We start from the raw sequence: 22985 nt of genomic DNA, 5'->3' as shown, positions 1-22985 counted from the left end.
CAGTAAGCTTTTTTTCATGGAAAGCTGTTCAGTTAGTCTCAGTGAGAAAAAAATACAGACACAGTATGGTTGTGTTAGTGAGATTGATGTAGTTGAACTGATTGAATAAAATGTAGAAAGCATTGCTGCTCACATGCTGTAGCCCATTTTAACAATATCAAGACAATTTCAAATTGACTTTAATTTTCAAAAATAAGGGAGATTTTCTTCTCACTTTTGAAAACTGCCGTTTATTTGTAGGAAGAGTAATAAAGTGAGCACATTTATTTTTGGAGTAATACAATCTTAAAGATAGGAGTGTATAGGAGAAGAGCTTTTGAGGACACAATGTATTATAGATGTACATATTATTTTTAAAGAAACTATTACTTGATGCTTTGAATTTTGCTGTCACCCTGTGTCGATCCCTCTTCTTGGGGGAAGTCTGTTTTTAAAAAAGTTGTGACTGGACAACTCTGGTAGTGTAGGGAATCTTCAGATTTCCCTCACCTCAGTAAATAAAGTTTTAGGTATGGCTATAGGATGGAAACTGGTGGTGGTATTTAATTATTTACACTATGGGCACTAGTCTATTATCTCATCTTAGTTATACATGAGGGAAATGTGTCCTAAGTGATTCTTTTAGCTCTGACATTGCTCTTTGACATCTGTCTTTGATACCACTGATTTTGATTCATCTGCAATTCCTAGCATGTCTGGATAGAGTCACTCTTGTGTGGCTTCTATGCTTCTTCATGAGAGGTCTAAGTAGTTATTCTGAAGAATGTCATGCCAAAGATCCTTCAGGGTTCTACTTCGTCACTTGTCTAGCTCAACATAGACCTGTAGGAGGGTTAGAAGGAGACATTGGCAGAGGTGTCTCAGGAGAGCTGACGCCCAGCTTTACATCATCTGCATCATATCTGGCTATGGCATTGCAGTACAGAGTGCCATGCATGACTTTCTCTCTGTAAAAGATTGGGGTTTGCTTAAGGGCAAATTAAGACTGACAAGACTGATGTAATATTGCAGTATAGGGGAAAACTAGAAATACCCTAATACAGTTTTACAGTTTGTAGGGCTAGTTAACTCTGATGTTGCTACTGGATGCTCAAATAGCAGCTGTGGCCAATAGGATTTTTTCCTGGTAAGATGAGTGCAAGTTTCCTTTGATTGCAGACTTTTTACAGTTATCCATAGTTTTGTCCACTTACAGCACACTCTACATATGGGTTCATCCTAGGAGTTGAAGTTGTGTAGGTTACATCTGTGCACTTAAGTGGAGCTTTGTGTTGAAAGCATGGCACTGTGATCTGAACTGGATGCCTTTTAGTTTCTGGATGGCTTGGAAAACTGGATGCCTGAAAGTCTGCCTCTCCCCTGATGCAGTGCCTCTGTAGTTATGATCAGTTGGAGGTGCTTGAATAATCATACCTACTCCACTTTCAACTACCCTTACACTTCAGCCTCCCTTTCCAAAGGCTTAAGAAAGACAGGCATCTTCAATTGATCACAACTGCAGAAGCACTGCATCAGGGGAGAGGCAGGCTTTCAGATCTGTAACTCGCTAGTTCAGAGGTGGGCAAACTACAGGCCACATCCGGCCCGCAGGACTGTCCTGCCTGGCCCTTGAGCTCTCGGCCAGGGAGGTCTAGCCCCTGGCCCCTCCCCTGCTGTCTCCCTCCCCTGCAGCCTCAGATCGCTGCACCGCCAGTGCTCTGGTCTGCCACTCCTGCTGGGCAACACAGCGGCGTGGCTGTGAGCTCCTGCTGCTCTGAGCAGCATGGTAAGAGGGCAGGGGGTCCCGGGAAACCTGTCGGGGCGGGGGTGGAGGTTCTGGTGGGGGCGGTCAGGGGGCGGGGAACGGGGGCGTTGGATAGGCCTGTCAGGGGCTGGAGGTGTGGATAGAGGTCGGGGGTAGTCGGGACAGGGAGCAGGGGGGGTTGGATAGGGGGTGGGGTTCCAGGGGATGGATATGGGGTGGGGGGATCCCAGGAGGGGACAAGGAGCGCGGGAGAGGTTGGATGGGTCAGGGATTCTGAGGGGGCAGGAAGTGGGAGGGGCAGATAGGGGACGGGGGCCAGGCTGTTTGGGGAGGCACAGCCTTCCCTGCCCAGCCCTCCATACAGTTTTGGAACCCTGATGTGGCCCTCAGGCCAAAAAGTTTGCCCACCCCTGCACTAGTTTAAATGATAGTAAGGAAAACTGCTTACAGGTCACTTTCCATAAAGGGTCTTCTATGCTGATACTTGCGTCTCTCTTGGTCTGCTAAAGCTTGGATGTGTAAACTTTGTTGACATGCTGTTAAGCAATGGATGTAAATAATATATAAATCTCAGTCAGTCTCCTTAGTTCTAGAGAATATTGTACTGCTGACAAATGGAAGCTTATTTATAGTCTGATGTGTATAAAAGCAATGTTATCCATGAATCCACAAGTGACTTTCTACGTCTCATTGAAAATTAGATTACCGTAGGGCTTGTGTACACTTACAGCGCTGCAGCGGCGTTGCTGTAGCACTTAGTGTAAACACTACCTAGACCAACAGGAGAGCTTCTCCCATCAGCATAGGTACTCCACCTCACCAAGAAGGGGTAGCTGTGTCCACAGGAGAAACCCTCCCATCGACATAGCCCTGTCTACACCAGGGGTTGTTTGGTCGGTATAACTGTGTCACTCAGGGGTGAGGATTTTCCGCACCCCGAGCAATGTAGTTATACCAACATAAGTTTATAGTGTAGACCAGGGCTTAGAAAGTATAGGCAAGTAGTTGTAGCCATGTCAGTCCCAGGATATTAGAGAATATCTGAATACCTTAAGAAGAGCTCTGTGTAACTCGAAAACTTGTCTCTCTCTCTCTCTCCAACAAGTTGGTTCAATAAAAGATATTACCTCATCCACCTTGTCTCTCAGTGGGCAGTTAGGTAGGGGAAAAGACAGGGAACCAGTGAACAGAGTAAACAATGCAATGTGCACTGCAGTTGTTTGCAAGTGCACCTCAGGGAACCTATAGGGGTGCTAAACTATCTGCTTGACTTCTACATCATCCCTATGAGAATACTAGCTGAAGAGACTGTTGCCTTTTTGGAATATATGGCTGAAAGTTTCTATTTAAAATTCAGTTTGAATAGAATTCCCTCCTTGGAATACGGTATCGGAATGAGATTGCCTTGCATATGACTGCAGTCCCTGGTGTAAATACAGTTACACTTGTGTAGCTTCATTTTTTCCTATGTGAAAGGACTTGTAGGATAATAATGTGTAACTGGATGTTTGCTTTGAGGGCCCTGTTGTGTATGGTATCATAAGATTCTGTCTTTTTCACACCTCTTGTTCAGCGTATATACAAGAGCAGTAAGGGAGATGCAGTTTTGGTATGGGTTGCACTACCACTAGTATTTTGCGAACACTGCTGTGTGTCTTCGTTTAATTTGACTAATACTGTGGTTGCTTAGCTTCCCCTGTCTGGCCAAGGTTGAGGCTTGAATGAGAGCTAGATCGCTGAACCTAAATCTGGATAAGATAAAGTTGATGATTTGTGGGGAAGATGGAGTACTGGCAGATGTGGTATCTGCCCCTTCAACTAAGAGTTGGGATGTGGGCCTGCAATTTGTTAGTTTCTAATCTAGGTTTTTATCCCACTCACCGCTAACGTCTATGTCGTTAACTACTTTCTATTTCAAAATTTGTTCCAAGATCTTGCATACAATTGAAGTCAAACTAACAGGCCGGTCGTTTCTGGATCACTTTTTTCCTTTCTTAAAAATAGAAACTATATTAGCAATTCTCCAGTCATAGGGTATGACCCCTGAGTTTACAGATTCATTAAACATCCTTGCTATTGGGCTTGAATAATTTTCATAGCTATAATTTAGCCAAGCTATTGGGCCTAAATTCCTTTCTTAGGCCTGGTCTACACTAGAAAATTAGGTTGGCATAACTGTGTCACTCAGGGTGTGAAAAGTCTACACTCCCGAGTGGTGTAGTTAAGCCACTCAGGTCCCCATGTACACAGCTGTAGGTCAACAGAAGAACCACCACCTCTCGGGGAGATGGATTACCTGCACCAATGGGAGAACCCCTCCCGTCAGCATAGGTCTGAACTGGAGTGTTACAGTGGCACAGCTCTGCCCCTGTAGTCCTTTAATTGCTATAAACTGGCCATCAACAAGTTTGGGCTTGAAATTAGGTGAAGGTTTCTAACCATCAGAGGAGTGAAGTTCTGGAGCAGCCTTCCAAGGGGAGCAGTGGGGGCAAAAAACCTAATTGGCTTCAAGACTGTGCTTGATAAGTTTATGGAGGAGGTGGTATGATGAGGCTGCCTACAATACCATGTGGCCAATTTGCGACTGCTAGCAGTGAATATCTCTAGTGATGGGTGATAGGACACTAGATGGGGAGGGTTCTGGGTTACTACAGATAATTCTTTCCCAGGTGTCTGGCTGGTGGGTTTTGCCACATGCTCAGGGTCTAATTCATTGACATATTGGGGGTTGCAAAGGAATTTTCCCTTGGTCAGATTGGCAGAGACCCTGGGGTTTTTCACCTCCCTCTGCAGCATGGGGCACAGGTCACTTGCAAGTTTAAACTAGTGTAAATGGTGAATTTTCTATAACTTAGTCTTTAAACCATGGTTTGAGTACTTCAGTAATTCAGCCAGAGGTTAGGGGTTTATTTCAGGAGTGAATGGGTGAGGTTCTGTGGCCTGCAATGTGTAGGAGGTCAGATTTAGATGGTCATGATGGTCCCTTCTTAACTTAAAGTCTGTAAGTTTTGGGCCCTCCAGCTGTCTATCCAACTACAGATAGCATCAGTAGCCAAGAGGGCTTTTTCCATTTGCTCTGAAGTAGGAGATTGCAGCCATTTGTCCTGGACATGGATCTTGCCATAGTCATCCATGCCTCTATTTCCAGCTGAATTACTGTAAAGAACTGTACATTGGGGTACCCTTTGAAGATCACTTAGCTTAAGCTAGTGCAAAATGTGGACACCTGTCCTTTTTAAAGGAGCTTCCCACATGTTGAATATTACATCATCAGTGCTCCAGAACTGTGCTGGCTTTCTAGTTCATTTCTCAGTGTTCAGGTTATTGATTTCTAACCTATAAAGTCCTTCTATGGTCTGGGCCTGTGTACTGGAGAGACTGCATCTAACCGTGACTGATTAAATCAGTTGGATTGGCTGAGCAGACAAGTCCTTTGGCCCTCAAGGACCTGCTGGTAGGATGCTTTTGTTGGCAAGATGTTGGTTCTAGAATTAGTTTCCCCCCTAGGTCTGACTGAGCCTGAATCTGTTGTAAAGTGGGGGGGGCCAACGTACAGCCCACAAGAGCATTTCAGAAGGCCCACAGCCTGCTTCAACACTATATATTAATGTTTGATTCATTAGCAGTTTGTCGTCATGTTTACGTCATTTTACTTTACACAAATGTATAAATAAACAATACTGTACATAAGTTGTTTCTATCTAAGTACATCTGAAACAAGCTGAACTTAAAATATAAATCAATACAGGTGACTTTACATCTTACTAAAGTATGTAGAATCTGTTTGACCCACACAAGTTCATTCTTAGATTTGTGTGGCCTTCCTGTGCAAAAAGTTTGTGCACCAATGCTGTAAAGGCTCGCTACTTTCCCAGACTTTTAATGCAGTTGGGGTAGGAGTGAGAGTGTTGAGCACCTGAGATGTTTTGGGTTGAATTTTTAGTTGACATGACAGTTTGGATATAGTTGCTAAATGAGTTTTGTTTAATTATGAATTGTACATACATCTAAAGCACTTTTGATATGAGCATTATACAAATGGAACATATTTCTGAAATATTTTAATGTAGTTTGACTTGGCAGCCTATTATCTGTTTTCTTACAAGAACATTTTTCATCTTTCTACCCACAGTATGGATGGAGCAGATCTGTGTTTTGAAATTGTAAAGAGAGCAGATGCTGGTTTTGTGTACAGTGAAGCCGTAGCCAGGTATGTACTCTAATTTTTAACTAATCCCTCGAGCTAAAGAGGAGGAGGTGGAATAAGTCATTTCAGTTGCAGTAATTTGTGGTTAGAAATAGAAACACTATAAGTCTGTTTACACAGATTCTTATAGGGCAGGGGTTCTCAAATTGGGGGTCATGACCATCTAGGTGGTCATGAGGTTAATATGTGGGGGTCACGAGCTGTCAGCCTCCACCCCCCAAACCCTACTTTGCCTCCAACATTTATAATAGTGTTAAATATAAAAAAAATGTGGGTTTTTTTAATTTATATGGGGGGTCGCACTCAGAGGCTTGCTGTGTGAAAGGGGTCACTGTACAAAAGTTTGAGAACCACTGTTACAGGGAGATCTATAGTAGCGTGTTTTAAAGGAAACTGTAGCAGTCCCTCATACATGAGCTGTGCTTCTTAATGGTTGATGTGATTGTTGGATAGCATGCTATTTCAAAGTCAATATTTAAGACTTTGCCTTTTTATGGGTGTCACACTGAGTGGGATTTGATAGCTAATGGGCCTGGTGGGACTAAGCATTTTGTTTTACTGCTGGCACATTCAGCAGCTTTTAGTAGTGTCACGCTTATCCCTGTAACTGTGTTTCTAACCCATTTAATTTTTTAATTTTTGTAGTTGCATGGTAGCCTAAAATGAAAGTGAACTCAAAGTTGTTAAAGGACAAAGAAATCCCATATTGCTAATATTCAATTGAGTGTTCTTTTTAAAATTTACCTACTTCCATGGACTCCTCTTGGGTACCTGTAAAACTCTCACCTGCCGGATGCCCCATTTTGGCCAAGTATTTTAAAAAACAGTCCTGAACAACCTGAGCTGCCAGAGGTTTCACTTTAAACCCTGGTTTCCTGCCATTGTTCTGGAGATGAGGCACACCTCTGACTGCTTCTTCACTCCCTGCCTCAGCATAATGCTTTTTTGGCTTCTCCGCTGAATTAAACTGCAATAACTTGCAGCACCAGGATTCCTTTCTTGCAAATCATAACAGTTCCATGCATGGAAAAGCGATGGAGTAGGGCTGAGGAGGGAGCAGAGCTAAGAATGAGAAGGTATGGAGCTGTAAGGGAGCAAGTCGCAGGAAGGGCTATGTGCAGCAGCAAAGAGTAGAGGGGACCCCCTGTGGGTGGCTAAAGAGCATTGAGTGCCTTTCCCTGCTGTAGCACTGAAAATTTTACTGCCTTTTCCACTGGATAGATCTGCTATGGTTCTCAGCACCAATATTCCACTCTAACAAGCCATAGTAGATCTGTCAGGTAAAGAAAAGTGTTCCTGTCCCCTGCCTACTTATTTACTAATGTGTTCATCCTGGCATGCTCTGCTCCCTGTAGCCCATGCTGGGCTTAGTCGGCTTCAGCAATCATTGACTCCTGCTCCTTTCTTCTGTGCCAGGAAGCCCATAGCAGAGAAACGTTCTCCATCTGCTTCCTTGATATCTGAAAAAAGTATGTCAGATACTGTCATATCTTTGTTTACACTTCACACTTTTTCCCCCAAAATCCTACAATGCTGGTATGTTTTACAGGATTAGCTAATGCAGAAAATTAGAAATATGTAAGTGTTGAAACTAAGCCATGCAGACACAAAAACATTAGACTTATTGGGGGGGGGGGGGATTCCAAAATAAATTATTCATGTTGAGAATTCTAAGCAAACAACAACTGAATATACTGTGAAAATTATCTAGAATACTGATGTTTATCCTCTTTTAAATTTATGCAAGTTTGGCAATGATCTGTGTGAGGTTTAACAGTAATTTAAGGGATTTAAACTCTTTTGTGAAATACATAATACAGTCTTAACTATGGAGCTGCTGGGATGGTCTCAGCAACTACTTAACAGCACTCAATAACATTATGCAACAGTTTAGAACAAGAAATAAATTTTAAAATATATTGTGTTCAGTTGAAACAATAGAATTTGGAAGACAAGGAAGCAGTTATTCAGACTATAATTTAGCCAGGCTGTTGGGCCTAAATTCCTTACTTAGGCCTGGTCTACACTAGAAAATTAGGTTGGCATAACAGCGTCGCTCAGGGTATGAAAAATCTACACTCCCGAGTGGTGTAGTTAAGCTGACTCAGGTCCCCATGTACACAGCTGTAGGTCAACAGCAGAACCACCACCTCTCAGGGAGGTAGATTACCTGCACCAATGGGAGAACCCCTCCCGTCATCTTAGGTCTGAACTGGAGTGTTACAGTGGCACAGCTCTGCCCCTGTAGTCCTTTAATTGTAGACAAGTCTTTAGAATCTTTAAGGACCACAGTGCGTAAGGACACTAATTTTACTTGTTCGAAAATCAGCAGCACTTAACACTCTGCTTGGCATTAGTTCGGTGTAGGGCAAGAGTGCCACCTAATGAATCAAACTTATAGGGAAAGTGCTTGTTTTAAGCATAGGTAACATAGGCAAGGTAGCCTGAGGCAACAAGTAAGCAAAATGACAAGCAACATAGGTTGCTTCCGTTTGCAACTTTCTGTGAAAAGAGTTTCAGGCAGATTTACACTGACTAGTATTAGTCAGTTTTTATCTGTATCAAGTTCTTTATACTGAAAGTTAACTGCAAAGACCTTGCAATAATTCTAGTCAGTTTCTTTTTGCAGTCAGCTCTGCCAGTAAGGCCTTTGAATCATGCAGAAATTGATATTTGCTTTGAAGTAAAGGCTATTATAAAAGTTTGTCCTGGAAGGGGCTACAGAAAGAAACTGATTAGGATCATAGAATCCTTTGCAGTGGAGTTTAAACTTGATTTAGAATGAGAGAAGAAGCCAGCAGGGAGGTTCCAAGGAGGCTGACATGATCGGAGGGTTGGGAAAGAAAAATAACTTTTAAAATTGAGTGTATTTGAGCTGTACAATAAGAGACAAGGATGCTGGAAAGGAGAAGGTTATAGTTCTCTAAGTGAGAAATGATAGCATGCAAGAGTTTTAGCAGTGAGTGTGATAAAGTAGCAAATTTGGGAGCTATAAGAGGAGAAATTTATGCACTTCTGTGCAAGTCTAGATATGAGAAATAAAGGAGGTGAGTAGAGTTGAAAATGACCCAGAGCTTGACCAGGAAGGTGATGAAGTTGTAAAAAAGAGAAAGTGAAAATAGAAACAGGAGATGTTTTAAAAGAAGACAAGATGCTTAGTTTCACTTTTGACTTGAAAAAATGGTGTGATGTCCAAAAAAATATAAATGAGAAAGGAAGTGATATGAGATTGGACCAGAGGGGCCAAGTTCAGGAGTGGAGATGAACAGTTGAGTTGTCAGCAAAAGATGGTAACTGAAACTGTGGGCATAGATTTTTGTAGAAATCTGTTTGAGTGATAAGGCAAGTCAGTTAGTTGGAGTTGGGAGTGGAACTCATAAGTTCTGGGCTCCTAGTTTTGGGCTCATTTTTCTAGACTTTGTAGCTTCATAAAATCTTTGTTCAGTCTTTTGGATTCTTAAATGTACACACAGTATTACACATATAAATAAAAGAAACATACTTCATAGTTCACTGAATAGCCAAAGCCTCTGTAGACTGAGCAGAAAACCTAATAGCGGAGTCTGCTGTGGATGTGCCCCCGAGTTCTAAAACTGTAGACACCAAAGAAATTCTGTTGTGTACTGAAGTGTGTGTGTGTGTGTGTGCACGCACAAAATAAACCTTTACATTGAAATTCTCCCTGATCTCGATTGATTGGAATTTAAATGTAGTTCTATCTAATCATAGGACTGGAAGGGAACCCAAGAGGTCATCTAGTCCAGTCGGCTGAACTCAAGGCAGGACTAAGTATTATCTAGACCATCCCTGACAGGTGTTTGTCTAACCTGTTCTTAAAAATCTCCAGTGATGGAGATTCCACAACCTCCCTAGGCAGTTTATTCCAGTGCTTAACCTCCCTGACAGTTAGGAAGTTTTTCATAATGTCCAACCTAAACCTCCCTTGCTGCAATTTAAGCCCATTGCTTCTTGTCCTATCAGAGGTTAAGAACAACAGTTTTTCTCCCTCCTCCTTGTAACAACCTTTTATATACTTGTGTAATCTGACGCTTCTCAGTGAACTATTTGCTGCTTTGGAAGACTGTCCTTTGGAGAACTGGATATGTGTTGACGTGAACATAAGGCCTGCCAAAAAGTGGCTCTAAATCCCCACCATGTTGTAATAAAGTGAATTGATTGACAAGTATTGGAAAGACTTGTTGTTTCCCTAGAAGATATTATTTTATAATGTGGTGTCTTTTCATTAATATGCCCTTTAAATGTGCATGATATATTGGGTTCTGTGAGAGGTCAAAGTGCTAAACAGATGGGATAATCACAGAATTTGAGGAACCAAGATCAGAACTTGTGATGAATCCTGTGTTCATCCGTTGGATGTCTATAAATAAAAGGTATTGTTTACTTCTTAATATAGACTTCTTGAGGCTGTGACTGTCCCTTCCTCTATTTTGTAGGAAGGTTGTCAAGTAAATCATTTTAATATAACCTCATTTCTATCTTAATACTTTTGATTTACAAAATTTTATGTATAATTGATTCTGACAGTAGTGCATATTCTGTGTTGTGATGGTCATGCAGTCAAATAATAGCTTACTTAGCTTATTTTAAGGTTTTAACTATCCAACCCTAAATTTTAAATTGACTCAATTTCAGAGACTAACGTTCAAAATATTTGTCCTTACTTGGGTGCTTGCCTAACTTTCTCACTGTGTATAGACTCCAGTGAAATAAGTATGTGATACATTTCTCCTGCTTGAGACAAATACCATGTGCAATTTGCAAAGAAGTGTGAGAAACTTTTAAATAAAAACAGTTCCTTGCTAAGTGGGTGTAGATTTTAGAATTTATTACCTCAGTGTACATGGCGTCTCTGCTCATGAGAACTGCATGGAAGCTGATAATTTGTCCCTTTGCTACAAGAAGATCCTATTACTATATTGCTCTCTCAAATACAGTGGAAGATCCAAAAGTTTCTTTACTTGTTTAGCACTTTTCATACAGTTACTTAATTCAATTTCTAATTTAGAAACACAAGATTAAAATAAATTGCAGATAGGGTTGCCAACTTTCTAATTACACAAAACTGAACACTCTCGCCCTGCTCATTACATTCTCCCTCCCTCTGTGGCTCACTCTCTCCCACCCTCAGTCGCTTTCACTGGGCTGGGGCAGGAGGTTGGGGTGTGGGAGGGTGTGAGGGCTCTAACTGCAGGTCCAGGCTCCGGTATGAGTCCAGAAATGAGGGGTTCAGGGTGCGGGAGGGGGCTTCAGGCTGGGGCAGAGATTTGGAGGGGGTGAGGGCTCTGGCTGGGACTGCAGGCTCTGGGGTGGGGCTGGGGATGAGGGGTTTGGGGTGCAATAGTGTGCTCCAGGCTGGTGGGGAGGCGAGGGATTTGGAGTATGGGAGGGAGCTGCAGGTGGAGGCAGGGGGTTGGGGTGCAGAAAGGGGTATGGGCTCTGGACTGGGGGTGCAGGCTCTGGGGTGGGACTGGGGATGAGGGTTTTGGGGTGGAAGAGGGGGCACAAGACAGGGGATTGGGGCACAGGCTTACCTCGGGTGGCTCCCAGTCAGCGGTTCAGGGGGTCTAAGGTAGGCTCCCACCCTATCCTGGCTCCGCACAGCACACCAGAAGCAGCCATCAGATCTGGCTCCTAGGTGGGGGGTGCCAGGAGTCTAGGTGTGCTTTTCTCTCCCGCAGGCACTGCCCCCCCTGTCCCCCAGCTCCCAATGGTTCCCGGCCAATGGAAGTGCGGAGCCCGTGCTCGAGATGGGGGCAGCTCATGGAGCCCTGTGACTCCCCGCCTAGGAGCTGGACCTGCTGGCCATTTCTATGGCACAGCGTGGTGCCAGGACAGGTAGGGACTAGCCCGCCTTAGCCCGCAGCACCGCTGACCGGACTTTTAACGGCCCGGTCAGCGGTGCTGACTGGGGGTTCTGGTTGAAAACCAATCACCTGGCAACCCTAGCAGAGTATCAAAGCTGTTAACACCTATGGAATGAAAGACTTCAGAGGCAATTGCAACAAGTGCCTTAGGGAAATGTCCTAGGAGTGAACTACTAAAAGCTAGTAGCCTGATCTTCAAAGGAGATGAGCATCTGTAGTCTCCATTGACTTCATTGGGATTTACATGGGCTCATCACTTCCGAAAATCAGGTCGCAGATTTATTGCTTGTGGTGCTGATGATCCACAGACAAGCCTGTAGCTGAGCAAATCAATGCATATCTGATTTGTACATGATAGAAAGCCTTTGTATTCTTTTGCTGATATAAACTTGGCATTACAAAGGAAATGAAAACAACTGAAGGAGTTCAGCTTTGGGATCTCAAGAGTGAAAAGCTCTGATCCAGGCTGAATTTAGATGGTGCAGCAATGAATATGGGCTCCTCAAATAGAGTCCAGGCCAAGTTTAGATCACATCTCTCTTATTGTGCAGTGCCCCAACCACTGCCTGGAACTTGCTATTCTGTATCCTTGAAAGGATTTTCATTAACTTAAATCCTAACATTTGAAAACTCTTCCAAAATAAATTCAAATATTTTCAGTCCCAAAAGATGGCAACTTCAAGCCAAGATTTACCTAATTCCTTGAAAACATTAGTTAATCCACAAACTCTATCAAGTCTGATGGTCAGCTGCTTTTTTTATCCTAAGACTGGTTAGGTCAGGGGTGGGCAACTACAGCATGTGGGCCGCATCCAGCCTGCTAGCCGTTTTAATATGGCCATCAAGCTCCCACTGGGAGCAGAGTCAGGGGCTTGCCCTGCTGTGGAGCTCCAGCTGGGGAGCAGGGTCAGGGGGCCGCTCCACGTGGCTCCCAGAAGCAGTGGCATGTCCCTCTTCAGACTCCTATGCATGGGGCAGCCAGGGGCCTCCACTCTGCATGCTAGCGTCGCCCTTGCAGCTCCCATTGGCCAGGAACAGCTGCCAATGGGAGCTGCAGGAGCTACGCCTGTGGACGGGGCAGCGCACAGCAGAGCCTCTTGGCCGTGCCTCCGCGTAGAAGCCAGAGGGGGGACATGCTGCTGCTTCCCAGAGTTGCTTGAGGTAAGCACCGCTCTCAGCCTGCACCCTGAGCCAACTCCCTGCCCCAGCCTTGATCCCCCTCCCACCCTCCGAAATCCTCAGTCCCAACCCGGAGCACCCTCCTGCACTCCAAACCCCTCATCCCCAGAGCCCCACACCGTGCCCATGCCCCTGCCACAGCCCTGATCCCCCTCCTCCCAAAGCCCTTGTTCCCAGCACCCTCCTGCACCCCAGCCCAGAGCCCCCTCCCACACCCTGATCTCCTCATTTCTGGCCCTACCCTGGAGCCCACAGCCCTAGCCAGAGCCCTCACCCCCTCCCGATCCCAACCTCAATTTCATGAGCATTCATGGTCCGCCTTACAATTTCCATACCCAGATGTGGCCCTCGTGCAAAAAAGTTTGCCCAGGTTAGGTAGTGGTGTGAAGGCCTCTGTTTTGACTTTATCTGAGTTGTGCGGAGTGGGAAGAAAATGCACAACATACTTTTCATTGTTTCATCATGCACTAATACGACTTCCCTTGTATGCTCTATGTTGTCTCTAGTGATAGAGTTTAGGTAATGTATTTTGTAAACTTGAATTTTTACCTCAGAATGCTGCCAAGTAGCTTATCGATTTGACTTTTACTATTGACGATTCTAGTAGAAAATCAAGCTAGCATGCTGTGTCCATTGTGGTTAGATTAATTTTAAGGGGCATTCTGCAGAATCATGTTGCAAAGCAATTGAGTGAAGTGAGAGGTAGAGTGAAAATCTAGGACCATAAAATCTAGAATCGGGTATAAAAGCTTTTGAGAAAGGAAAGGAAGGGGATGAGTTAGAAACAATTGTCTGAAGCAAAATGATCACTTAGTTAAAATTACCTAAAAATACTAATAGTTCCCTATACAATTCAGTATAATTTTCATTGCTTATATAGAGTTACATAGTATTGTTCGTTGATAGATCTGAAAGCACATTATAAAGGTGAATAAATATAAAAAATATTTATTTCACAGATGGGGAAACCAAGGTGTTGAGAGTTTCAGGCCAAAATTTAAAGAAGGGTTCCCAAACTGAGATATGCTGACAACCTACAGCCCCTACTGACATCAGTTGAATTTGTGAGTGCTTAGCACCTTGTGGGTATCAAAATCAAAAATTAACTTAATGTATTTGAAACATTATTATTTGCCCTCAGTCATTCCAGTGAGCCAGTGGGAGAGCTCAGAATGAATCCAGGTCTCCTGACGCCCAGATCAGGGCACATTAGGGTGACCAGATAGTAAGTGAGAAAAATCAGGACAGGTGGTAGAGGGTAATAGGCAACTATGTAAGAAAAAGCCCCAAATATCTGGACTGTCCTTATAAAATTGGGGCATCTGGTCACCCTAGGGCACGTTTTCCGAAGAGATCTGCAGAATTGAGGAAGGGACGTTCTGTAGAATTTAATGCAAGTTTTTGCAGAATTCCTGTGCCCCTATTATTAGCATTCATTACTGTTCCATAGGAATAAAAAAAAAAGTGACATTGAATCAGGATTACAAGTCTAAAATACAGTCCCACAGTCTGAAATGAATCCTGCTTGAGGTTATAATTTAGTGTATACTAAATGTAAAATAAGCAAATATAATGCCCATTAAATGTATTCATGGATTTGGCAAATTCATGTGTACATGTATTGTCTTCACAAAAGTATTTCATGATGTAATTGTTGTAGCTGGCTGAATGATCCTTTACTTAACTAGTTGATTTTCAGTTTTCTTCTGTACCTTAGCTGTTAACATTTTACACAACATTTTGATCTTTTCTTTGTGTATTTGTGATTTGCATGTATTGCTATGCAGTGTGTTCATTCCTATACCTGTGATTCTGTTTCTTTTTTGGATGAGTAGAAATAATTGAATATTCGGAAAAAGGAATGTGAACTTTAATAGTAGTAATATTGTACTCTATTTTGTTAGCATAAGCCTATTTTATTATAAATTACATTTTTAACTGTGTGGGTGGGTTTTTCCTAAAAAAGTACTTTTTAATGGTCAAAATACCCCTCAAATTTTGAAATTATTAGAAACATTTGTGTTCACAATTTATTTTTATTATTCATTCTTTTAAATACATAATTCCCACTCAAACACTTGGCATTTTTATAATTGAGGGCTTTAAAGGTAAGTTTTGTAATGATAGTTTTGTAGGTGGGAGGCTTAAAACTGAGTGCACCATATTTATATAGTATTTTTTCATAAGTTTGTTATATAGTCTTAGACATATTTTGTTTTTACAGTCATTACATGAGACAGATCCTGGAAGCTCTACGTTACTGTCATGATAATAACATAATTCACAGGGATGTGAAGGTAAGTCTTTTCTCATTTCCACAATAAACATATCCTGCCTACTTTGAAAGCTCTCTGTAATTTAGGGTAAAATGGGTGTTTGTATGCAGGAGAAACATAATTGGTGCTAGTAACATTGATACTTTAAGGAAAATCTCTTGATTTTTGTCAGCATAAAAATATTTAATAATTCTTTATTCACATGTTAAATATGTATGTGACTGTAATTTAATTTGAAAGTCATTATATGGCTTCCGAGTACTGAATATTCATATAATTTCTGCTTGTGAATTTCCTGTTAAAGAAAATTTGAGATTTACTAAATTGTATAAATTAAAATGAAATTGGTAGGAAGATTTAATTACTTCATCTTTGTGACTCTGTTCAGCAAAAACTAAATCTCCAGAGATGTTTGTGCTTAAATGAAATGTCTGTTATATTACCTTTTTTTAAGGTAGCCAACTAATTTAAAATACTCTTCTAAACATTTCCCCAATTATCAATAGATCCTTTACATGTGCACACATTATTTGGAAAAGTAAAATTTTTCATTTTAAAAACAATTTATGTATATAATCAAAATTCCATGTTTTCCATGTTCATTAATCTAATCTTCTGGAGTGAGTTTTGGTCAGTTCCAGTTGCCTAGGCAAGGAGGGCCCTGATTATGATCAAAGACTCTGGTCATTAATGGTACATAATAACTTATTGGTTGCTATTCACATAAACGGTTGTGTTAGTGAGAAATTTTTAACAGGAAACCTTTTTTGCGAATTTCATTTTTAAGATGGCTATTTCCACCAGTCTTCCCTAATAGGTTGTTTCCATCCATACTGAGACAATGGGCAGTTTGAGCACTTTGATGTGAACATAGAACTGTAAGCCATCACATTCTGCTTCCTGACAGAAACTTCATTCCAAACCTATGTAGATAAAACGCATCAATTCAGGAACTGTACATTTGTTGACCCTTTGTGTAACATACAAACTGTTAAGGCAAGCAACTTTGATAGTCATCACAGGAAAAAAAAAGAGCTGCATCTATGTAGAACTACATAGCTCTTCAGATATTGAGCATAGTTTGGTGTGGTGGTGGTAAGTCATACAAAAAATTCTCAGGTAAGACATGTTTGACTGTTTCACTTCATTAACACCATCTTTCTGTACTGGTGAGGAGAACTGAGGAGTGAAGGAAGGGAAAGGGAGGATAAGGAGAAGAAAAAATGAGCAAAATGTGAAGGGATATCATCCAAACTTGTTTGTTTGTTATTGAAGGACCCCCATGTGGAACACCTGTTTTTTCTGATAGGTTTCAGAGTAGCAGCCGTGTTAGTCTGTATTCGCAAAAAGAAAAGGAGTACTTGTGGCACCTTAGAGACTAACAAATTTATTAGAGCATAAGCTTTCGTGAGCTACAGCTCACTTCATCGGATGCATTTGGTGGAAAAAGCAGAGGAGAGATTTACACACACACACACACACACACACACACAGAGAGAGAGAGAACATGAAACAATGGGTGATCACTCTCCTTACAGTGTGTATGATAAACCCATTGTTTCATGTTCTCTCTGTGTGTATAAATCTCTCCTCTGCTTTTTCCACCAAATGCATCCGATGAAGTGAGCTGTAGCTCACGAAAGCTTATGCTCTAATAAATTTGTTAGTCTCTAAGGTGCCACAAGTACTCCTTTTCTTTTTGTTTTTTCTGAAGGATTCATCTGCAAAGGATTAGAACATACAGTTTATTATAATACTTAGTCCTGCCATGAGTGCAGGGGACTGGACTAGAAGACCTCTCAAGATCCCTTCCAGTCCAATGACGCAGCTAGGTGGATGGAAGAATGCTTCCGTCAGTTGGGGATGTGGAGCTCCTGCAGCTTTGGAAGAACCCCTTCCAGTGCTGTAAACTGAATCTACGTTACTACAAGATTATGCTAGTATAGCCCAGTACCACAGCTGTCACTGTAATTTGTTCAGTGGCCTAGGTTGGGAAACTGTTTGGAATTGTGGGATAAGCCTGTTAACTGGATGTCTTTGCTAAAATGCTGGACACTGAAATAGCTGACAACTAAATAGTATCTGTTTTGGTTTCAGAGTTTTTTTTAAAAAAAACTAATTGAAATGAATGGGGCTGTTCAAACCTCTCATAGCTACTTTTTATATGATATGCAGACTCACAAAAACAACGCTGGGTCAGTTTTCACTGACTCCATTCTTGTTTTCAGTTATCTAGAAACAAAAAAAGCTTATATTCCACAGAAAAGGAAAGGGCAAGAGGTGGCATGGCAATCTCTGCCACAGAATTGTGAAATTTCTGTGACTCTGGTGATATCCTTTTAAAGCCTGAATAAGTCATTCGTGGGTGTGGGTGTGGGTGGGTGGTGGTGGTTAAAGTCAATAAGGAAAAGAAAGACTAGCCATTGTGTGCAACATTAACCTCACCTTTAAGTGTCCCAAGTATAGTAATCTGCTCTCTCTTTGTTTTCGTGACAGAACTGTTCGTTTTTAGTATTCAGGGGGGAAATCTTGACATAAAAAATTATGAAGCACTGAGGGCCAGATTCAGTAAAATAACCATTTTCCATGTCATCTAACTTTAAAACTATCAAAATCAAGCAGTGTTTTTATTGAATCTGGTCCTGTGTTACACAGTATATCAATCAGATTGCATGGTTGGTTGAACATTTCTAGTGTTCCCATCTGCCAGTGAATGTAATTTACACTTTACCCAAAAGTTCTTCAAGAAGCTATTGTCGAAATATAGTAATTTCATGTTCAGGGGGTAGAATCCTGTCATAGATTTAAAACATCTAAAAAATAAATGAACCACTCTCTTCAATGCAGAGTGGTTAAAAATGAGGTGTTCCTAAGATTGTTACTAACATATGCAGTGTGTTACCTGTTCACCATCTTCTACATTTATAAAATAAAGTTAAGTGGCAAGATTTGTCAGCACCACATAATTATCTAATTAGTAAAATCTATGGAGGAGAGTAAAGAACTGCAGAATGATGAAATAAACTGAGTGACTAGGCAATGCTGTTTCCAATAAAGTTCACCATAGACAGGTATAATTAACTGGAATAAATAATTTAAACTGATTTTGCATATTAAGTTCTCAGTTAACTGCAATACCTCAGGATAGAGCTCTAGGTGTCGCTATACAGATAATGTTGTTTATAAAGGAAGCTAGCAGTCTAAGTGACCAGTGTCCATTTTAGCTGAATAAGATTGAGTAAATGTTGTCCATAAAGTGGAATGAAGCGCATGTGATTTTTGGTAAATAAAGTATTGAAGAATGTAGGATTACCAGTGCTCTATCCACTTTGCACTTTTTAAAGTTTGCAGGTATTGGATTACAACTCACTCAGTAAAACTTGTTGTACACTTGAAAGTTATACTGGTATAACTGTTGGGTAGGGATATGATTTAAAAAATAACACCTTATATAGGTATACTGGTACAAGCCCTAGAGTGGATGCAGTTATACCAGTATAGTTATTCCCTATTCTGTGTGAAAATAACTGTGCTGATATAAAGTGCCTTTTTACCATAGGCATAATTTGACTGCTATATTTTAGGGGGCAGGCAGCATGCATGCTCACCAAAACCAGTTCCCCTTGCTCACTTGTTCTCTTCCCCCTGCCTGGAATGGTACCTGGACTGCCAGTGCTGGGGGAGGGCACGGGCCAGCTTAATGGGAGAGCCCAAACTGCTGCTATCCACTGTGGCAACCTGAGTGCAGGAGTTGCGGCCACTCCAGCACCAGCTGTTGCAGTGATGCTGCCTTACTGGTGCCTTCAGGTGCTGCTGCTGTGGCCATCTTCCTGCTGGGGCTGCTGCTGCTGCCACTGCCAAGGGGAGAATGCATGCTGGGCTCCCGCTTCTCCCTACCACCCCCCTTTTTCTCTCCACTGTCTCTGCCTTCGCCCCCTCCCCCTGTGCCCCATTCCCCTATTCTCTTCCCCATCCCATCTCCCTTCCCCACTTTCTCTTCCTCCACCCCACCCCTTTCCCCCGCTTCCCTTGCCCTGCCCCCTTCCTCCCCCTCCCCCCCCCGCCACAGGCACTCACCATTGTACAGGAAACAGGATGGTGGCCATGAAGGATACCCATAGAAGGCAATGACAATGGGCACTAGGACCTGGCAGGAGGCGGCGTCCAATTGCAGAGGCAGTGACCCGGAATGGCCACCCTCGACAGAAGAAGCAGCTCTGTCCTGCCCTCTCTGCTCCCCACCCGGCCCTGGCTGTTGGGGAGAGGGGCCGAGCGAGCCAGAAACATGCCGGCAGGAGGCGCAGTGTGGAAGGGCAGAGCCCGCAGCGGGGCAAGCAGAGCAGCTCAGCGCTCTCAGAAATCGGGAAAGGGTAGTCACATGCCCCGCATGCACCCTTCGTGCCTCACTTCTGTTTGGGGGGCCAAACTATTCCTATGATATCACTGTATCCACTGACACCACTTTAACTATATTGATATAGTTAAAGCAAAACAGCTTTCTAGTGTAGATAGGGCCTAACAGTTACAAAGCCTCTTATGCATCCCAGGTGAGATTCTGGGTTGTGCTTCTAATAGATGCAGCAGCGAACTTTTGGCCCAGAAGGAGTATAGGGCTAAAGTAGCTTCAAGACACACTTGTACCTTCCTGATTCTGGCCTGTTCTGGGGGCTGACGTGCCCCTATCATAACTTAGCCCCCAAACGTATCTAAATTATGGCAGCTTGTTTCCAGCTTCCTATAAGTAAGAGTGCTACCCAGAATCTCTGCAATGCTATGTGCCACACCCCAACCTCAATGCCTCCAGCCACATCCCCTATTCCAAGAGGTAAGAGTGGGTCCTCAAAAAATAGGCTGTGGCTGTCTTCCTCATTTCATGCAGCGAGGGGACATCACCAAATGCAGATAACATCAAGAGAGTATGTGCTGGGGTATCACCTTGAGCATGAATCAGTCACTGGAGGCTGCAGGTATTTAAGGTATAAAGATGCTGTTAAAACCTTCATCCGGTGTATTGATATGCATAAAGCACTCAGCTACTATTATGTCTCTGCACAGTACACATGTTTTATTCCCCATAAATATTGCCTTTTTTTGATGGGTTTCCCAGGAAGAATGATGGGAGGAAATCCATCCATTGACAGCATCTGAGACTACCAGATGTTTCACAATTAAGTCTACAAAGCAATTGAGCATAGGTCCTAGATGCTAGGCACTAAGGCTTACCCCAAGATTTAGCGACAGGGTTGGGCGCAAGCCACCAAAATGATTTCACTATGTTCTCAATAATTGAAATAAGTCTGGAATCTTCCTCTAAAAGCAGGAAATACCAGGGCGACTCTTCTGCAATTCATAACTGTCAGAGATATAGCTAATTTAAAAAAAAATATAACTATTCCTTTGTCTGCCTCCACAGTCTTGTGTTTCTCATTAACAATGTTGGGATTTATAATATTGAAAATAGTACTTGTATTACTAAGGGAAGGTCTACACTATGGGGGTTAAGTCAAGCTTAGTTACGTAACACCAGTTACATGAATAATGTAGCTGGTGTCAGTGTAGCCTAGGTCTACTTATTGCGGTGTCTACACCACACTGGGTCGACAGGAGAAATTTTCCCATTGACTTACCTTATGCTTCTCGTTCTGGTGGAGTACCAGAATAGACAGGAGAGCGATCAGTGGTCAATTTAGCGGGTCTTCACTAGACCTGCTAAATCGACCCCCAGTGGATTGATTGCCATAGCATCAATCCACATAAGTGTAGACATGCTGTAAGTTATAGAAGAACTCTCTCTCACATTCAATATTTAAGGCAGTTAAAAGAATGACATATGCAGTAACAAAAGCTGCACATTTCGATTACTATATTTTTGTGACCTTGAAGATTTTGGAGTTACATATTTGAGTGTCTGAGATGAATTCATCATGAAGTCTTGACAGTTCTATTGAGTCATATCTGAATAGATGGAAAAGTTTGTGAAACTTGATAAAACAAGATGCAAGCTGCTGATATGTCTTTTAAATCTGAAAGTGTTCAAGCAGTTATTGAAGAGAAATAGTGATTCATCTCAAGTCTGGTCTATGCTACTGAGCTAAGTCAGCGCAGTGCAGCTTACGTTGACCTAACTACGGAAGTGTCTACACTTAAATTTTTCTCCCTCTGATGTAACTGCCCCGCTATGCTGACTTAACTCCACCTCCACGAGTGTCTAAGCCCTGGTCTACACTATGAGTTTAGGTCGGATTTAGCAGCATTAGATCGGTTTAGCCCTGCACCCGTCCACACTACGAAGCCATTTTTTCCGACTTTAAGTGCTCTTAAAACCGGTTTCTGTACTCCTCCCTGACGAGTGGATTAGCACTGAAATCGACCTTGCTGGGTCCAATTTGGGGTAGTGTGGACACAATTCGACAGTATTGGCCTCCGGGACCTATCCCAGAGTGTTCCATTGTGACCGCTCTGGACAGCACTCTCAACTCAGATGCACTGGCCAGGTAAACAGGAAAAGCCCTGCGAACTTTTGAATTTCATTTCCTGTTTGGCCAGTGTGGCGAGCTGATCAGCACAGGTGACCATGCAGAGCTCTTCAGCACAGGTGACCATGCAGTCCCAGAATCGCAAAAGAGCTCCAGCATGGACCGAATGGGAGGTATTGGATCTGATTGCTGTATGGGGAGACAAATCCATGCTGTCGGAACTCAGTTTGAAAAGACGAAATACCAAAATATTGGAAAAAATCTCCAAGGGCATGAAGGAGAGAGGCTATAACAGGGACCCGCAGCAGTGCTACGTGAACCTTAAGGAGCTCAGGGAAGCCTACCAGAGAGGCAAACAGCTGCTCCAGGTCAGAGACCCAGACATGCCGCTTCTATGATGAGCTGCATGCCATTTTAGGGGGTGCCCCTACAGCTACCCCAGCCCTGTGCGGACTCTGTCGATGGACTCTCGCGCAACAGGTATGCGGATTTTGGGGACAAGGAAGATGAGGAGGAGCTTGAAGCACAGCGAGCAAGCGGAGAAACTGTTTTCCCTGACAGCCAGGAACTGTTTTTCACCCTGGATCTAGTACCCTCCAACCCACCAAAGGTGGGCTCCCTAGAAGAGGGACCTAGAAGGTGGAGAAGGGACTTCTGGTGAGTGTACCTTTGTAAACATAATACATGGTTTAAAAGCAAGCGTGTTTAATGATTAATTTGCCCTGAAGACTTGGGATGCATTCGCGGCCAGTACAACTACTGGAAAAGTCTGTTAACGTGTGTGCGGATGGAGCGGAAATCCTCCAGGGCCATCTCAATGAAGCTCTCCTGCATGTACTCCCAAAGCCTTTGCAAAAGGTTTCTGGGGAGGGCAGCCTTATTCCGTCCTCCATGATAGGACACTTTACCATGGCAGGCCAGGAGCACATATTCTGGAATCACTGCATAACAAAGCATGGCAGTGTATGGTCCTGGTGTTTGCTGGCATTCAAGCAACATCTGTTCTTTATCTCTCTGTTATCCTCAGGAGAGTGATACCATTCATGGTCACCTGGTTGAAATAGGGAAATTTTATTCAGAGGTGGCCGTTGCTGCTGGGCTGTTTGCCTGTGGCTGAACAGAAATCATCCCCGCTGTTAGCCACGCGGTGGGGGGAGGGGTAAAGCAATTATCCCAGAGAATTGGGTGGTTGTGGGGGGGCATTAGTTGGGTTTGTGC

At 42.8% G+C, this 22985-nt stretch overlaps 1 protein-coding gene across 15 annotated transcripts in view; it reads left to right on the top strand.

The window, feature by feature from the left end:
- CASK (calcium/calmodulin dependent serine protein kinase) overlaps nt 1-22985 on the top strand; it is a 407176-nt gene that overhangs the window by 170683 nt on the left and 213508 nt on the right. For all 15 annotated transcript variants that reach the window (XM_038393382.2, XM_038393424.2, XM_038393399.2 and 12 more), the window contains exons 4-5: nt 5877-5954; nt 15240-15312. In XM_038393382.2, the coding sequence (XP_038249310.1) occupies nt 5877-5954; nt 15240-15312 (151 nt within the window). The remainder of the gene's footprint in view (nt 1-5876; nt 5955-15239; nt 15313-22985) is intronic.

Source organism: Dermochelys coriacea, chromosome 1 (assembly GCF_009764565.3).
Source record: "Dermochelys coriacea isolate rDerCor1 chromosome 1, rDerCor1.pri.v4, whole genome shotgun sequence".
Classification (NCBI taxonomy): Eukaryota; Metazoa; Chordata; order Testudines; family Dermochelyidae; genus Dermochelys; species Dermochelys coriacea.
This window is presented reverse-complemented; position numbering and strand designations above follow the sequence as displayed.